General features: G+C 57.6%; 1 protein-coding gene across 1 annotated transcript; it reads left to right on the top strand.

The window, feature by feature from the left end:
* Window positions 1-297: 297 nt before the first annotated feature.
* Window positions 298-2,107, top strand: LOC104526578 (myotubularin-related protein 4-like; the record flags this gene model as incomplete). The annotated part of the gene is given in 4 exon segments (XM_010170077.2): window positions 298-468; window positions 591-745; window positions 1,079-1,947; window positions 1,950-2,107. Coding segments are annotated over 4 exon segments (1,353 nt in total), but the record flags the coding sequence as incomplete, so codon positions are not given.
* Between the last annotated feature and the right edge of the window lie 3 nt (window positions 2,108-2,110).

Raw genomic sequence — 2,110 nt, 5'->3', positions numbered from 1 at the left:
TCTGGCCCAGCTCACACCCAAGACACTGTCTTCTAAAATAATAGAGTTAAGTGTTATAGAGGGATGGGTTTGGTATCAGTTGACTGATGCTTTTGCTTTAATTGGAATGATTCCTGTTGCTGTCCCCTCTCTGTCCTGCCCTGTGTGGCAGAGAGGACAGCAGCAGGGTCACCGGCAGGGGAGGGAGGGCATGAGCCGGCCCCGGGGGATCCCAGAGGAGTGGAAGATGTTTCCCCTGTAGAGAGGAGACACCATTTCCCAATGACCCTGACGATTGTTCCCCTTCTGATGCTGCAGGTGAAGCTGGTGCAGCACACGTATTCCTGCCTCTATGGGACCTTCCTTGGGAACAGCCCCTGCGAGCGAGAGATGCACAACATCTACAAGCGTACCTGCTCCGTGTGGTCCCTCCTGCGGGCGGGCAACAAGAACTTCCACAATCTTCTCTATATGCCAGGGTCTGAGCAGGTCAGTAGAGCTCCTGGCCCAGCTTCCCAGGCTCTCCGCCTGCCAGGCACCAGGGACTGCGTGGGGAGAGGTTGGAGGGGTTTCCTTTTGCATTCATCACTGATCGTAAGTGGTTGTTGCAGGTGCTGCATCCAGTGTGCCACGTGCGAGCGCTGCACGTCTGGGCTGCAGTGTATCTCCCAGCTTCCTCGCCGCATCCTCTGGGGCAGGAGGACATGGACATTTACCTGCCCCCTGGATCTCAGAGCCAGGAGTTCAGTGGCAGATCTTTGGACAGGTAAGAGCCTGGAGCTCCAGGCCGGAATTGCCGCTCACCCACAGGTCTTCTTTCCATCCTTGCTCGTTGTAGTTCCTCTGTTTGACTTGCTGTGGAGAGCAAGAGCTCTGTAGTGTTGTCCCAACCACTTGAAGAACGTGTAGAGCTCCTTGCTGCACCTAAAGACAGACTGTGGAGGCCACACTGCAGTGTTGTGCCTTTCAGCTCGTGCTGCTGCACCACCCCTCCCCACCCTCTAATTAAGAACATTTCCCTTCCCTCCTCTTGGTTTCGACTGAATTGAGGCAAGTTTCAGGAGTTTTGTGCTGAGATTTGTTTGCTTTTGCGCTCTAGGTTACCAAAGACAAGATCCATGGATGACCTGCTCTCAGCCTGCGACTCCAGCAGCCCTCTGACCCGCACATCTAGTGATCCCAACCTGAACAACCACTGTCAGGAAGTCCGGGTGGGCCTGGAAGCCCGACATGTCACCGCTGAGGGGGCTGAGCTGCCTGTGGGCGAAGGCAGTGGGGCGGCTGCGGGAGAGACACGGCAGGTGGAGGAGCAAGAGGAAAACGCTCCCCTGCAAGCCAGCAGCATCTGTAGCAGCCGTGCTGAGCACCAAGGGTGTAGCAAGCAACTGAGCAGCTGGGCTTCTGTGCCAGCAAGCAGTGTCTCTCTGGAGGCAGGAAAGGGAAATGGAGCATACATGGAGGAAGTGGATGGCACATGTCCAGCTCCAAATCCTTCCAGACAGGAAAATGTTGACAGGGTTTCCACCAGTTCCAGAAAGCAGTTAGAGACCTGTTCCCAGGAACCTTTGAAGGCTACTGGCCTAGTGTCCAATGGAGGGGGCTGCCCCAAGAGAAACACCACTGGCCAAGACGTTCCCAGCCAGGAGTCCCTGGCACCAAGCGCCCCTTGTCAGGACATCCCAGGCCCTGCCCTGGGCATCCCCTGCCCGGATGAAGACAGCAGCAAAGGTGATGCTGGAAGGAGTGTGCCCTGCGAGGAGCCCGGCCGGCTGGGCAGAGTCCCGCTAGAGCAATGGCGCAAGCCCATTTCCCAGAGCCAAAGCAGCGAGTTCTCCTTCCTGGGCTCCAACTGGGACAGTTTTCAAGGAATGGTGACATCGCTCCCCAGTGGGGACCCTGCACCCAGACACCTCCTCTCCTACGGCTGCTGTAGCAAGAGGTTGAGCAGCAAACCTCTGCGGGCACCAGGCCTCACGTGCCGCCAAAATGTCCTTCTCCGGTGCCTCCTCTCTACCTGGACGATGACGGGCTCCCCTTCCCCACGGATGTGATTCAGCACAGGCTGCGGCAGATCGAAGCCAGCTACAAGCAGGAGGTGGAGCAGCTGCGCAGGCAGGTGCGGGAGCTGCAG

This window comes from Antrostomus carolinensis, unplaced genomic scaffold, assembly GCF_000700745.2.
Source record: "Antrostomus carolinensis isolate BGI_N321 unplaced genomic scaffold, ASM70074v2 scaffold39846, whole genome shotgun sequence".
NCBI classification, from domain to species: Eukaryota; Metazoa; Chordata; class Aves; order Caprimulgiformes; family Caprimulgidae; genus Antrostomus; species Antrostomus carolinensis.
Note: the sequence above shows the minus strand (reverse complement) of the source record. Positions and strands in the feature narration are given on the sequence as shown.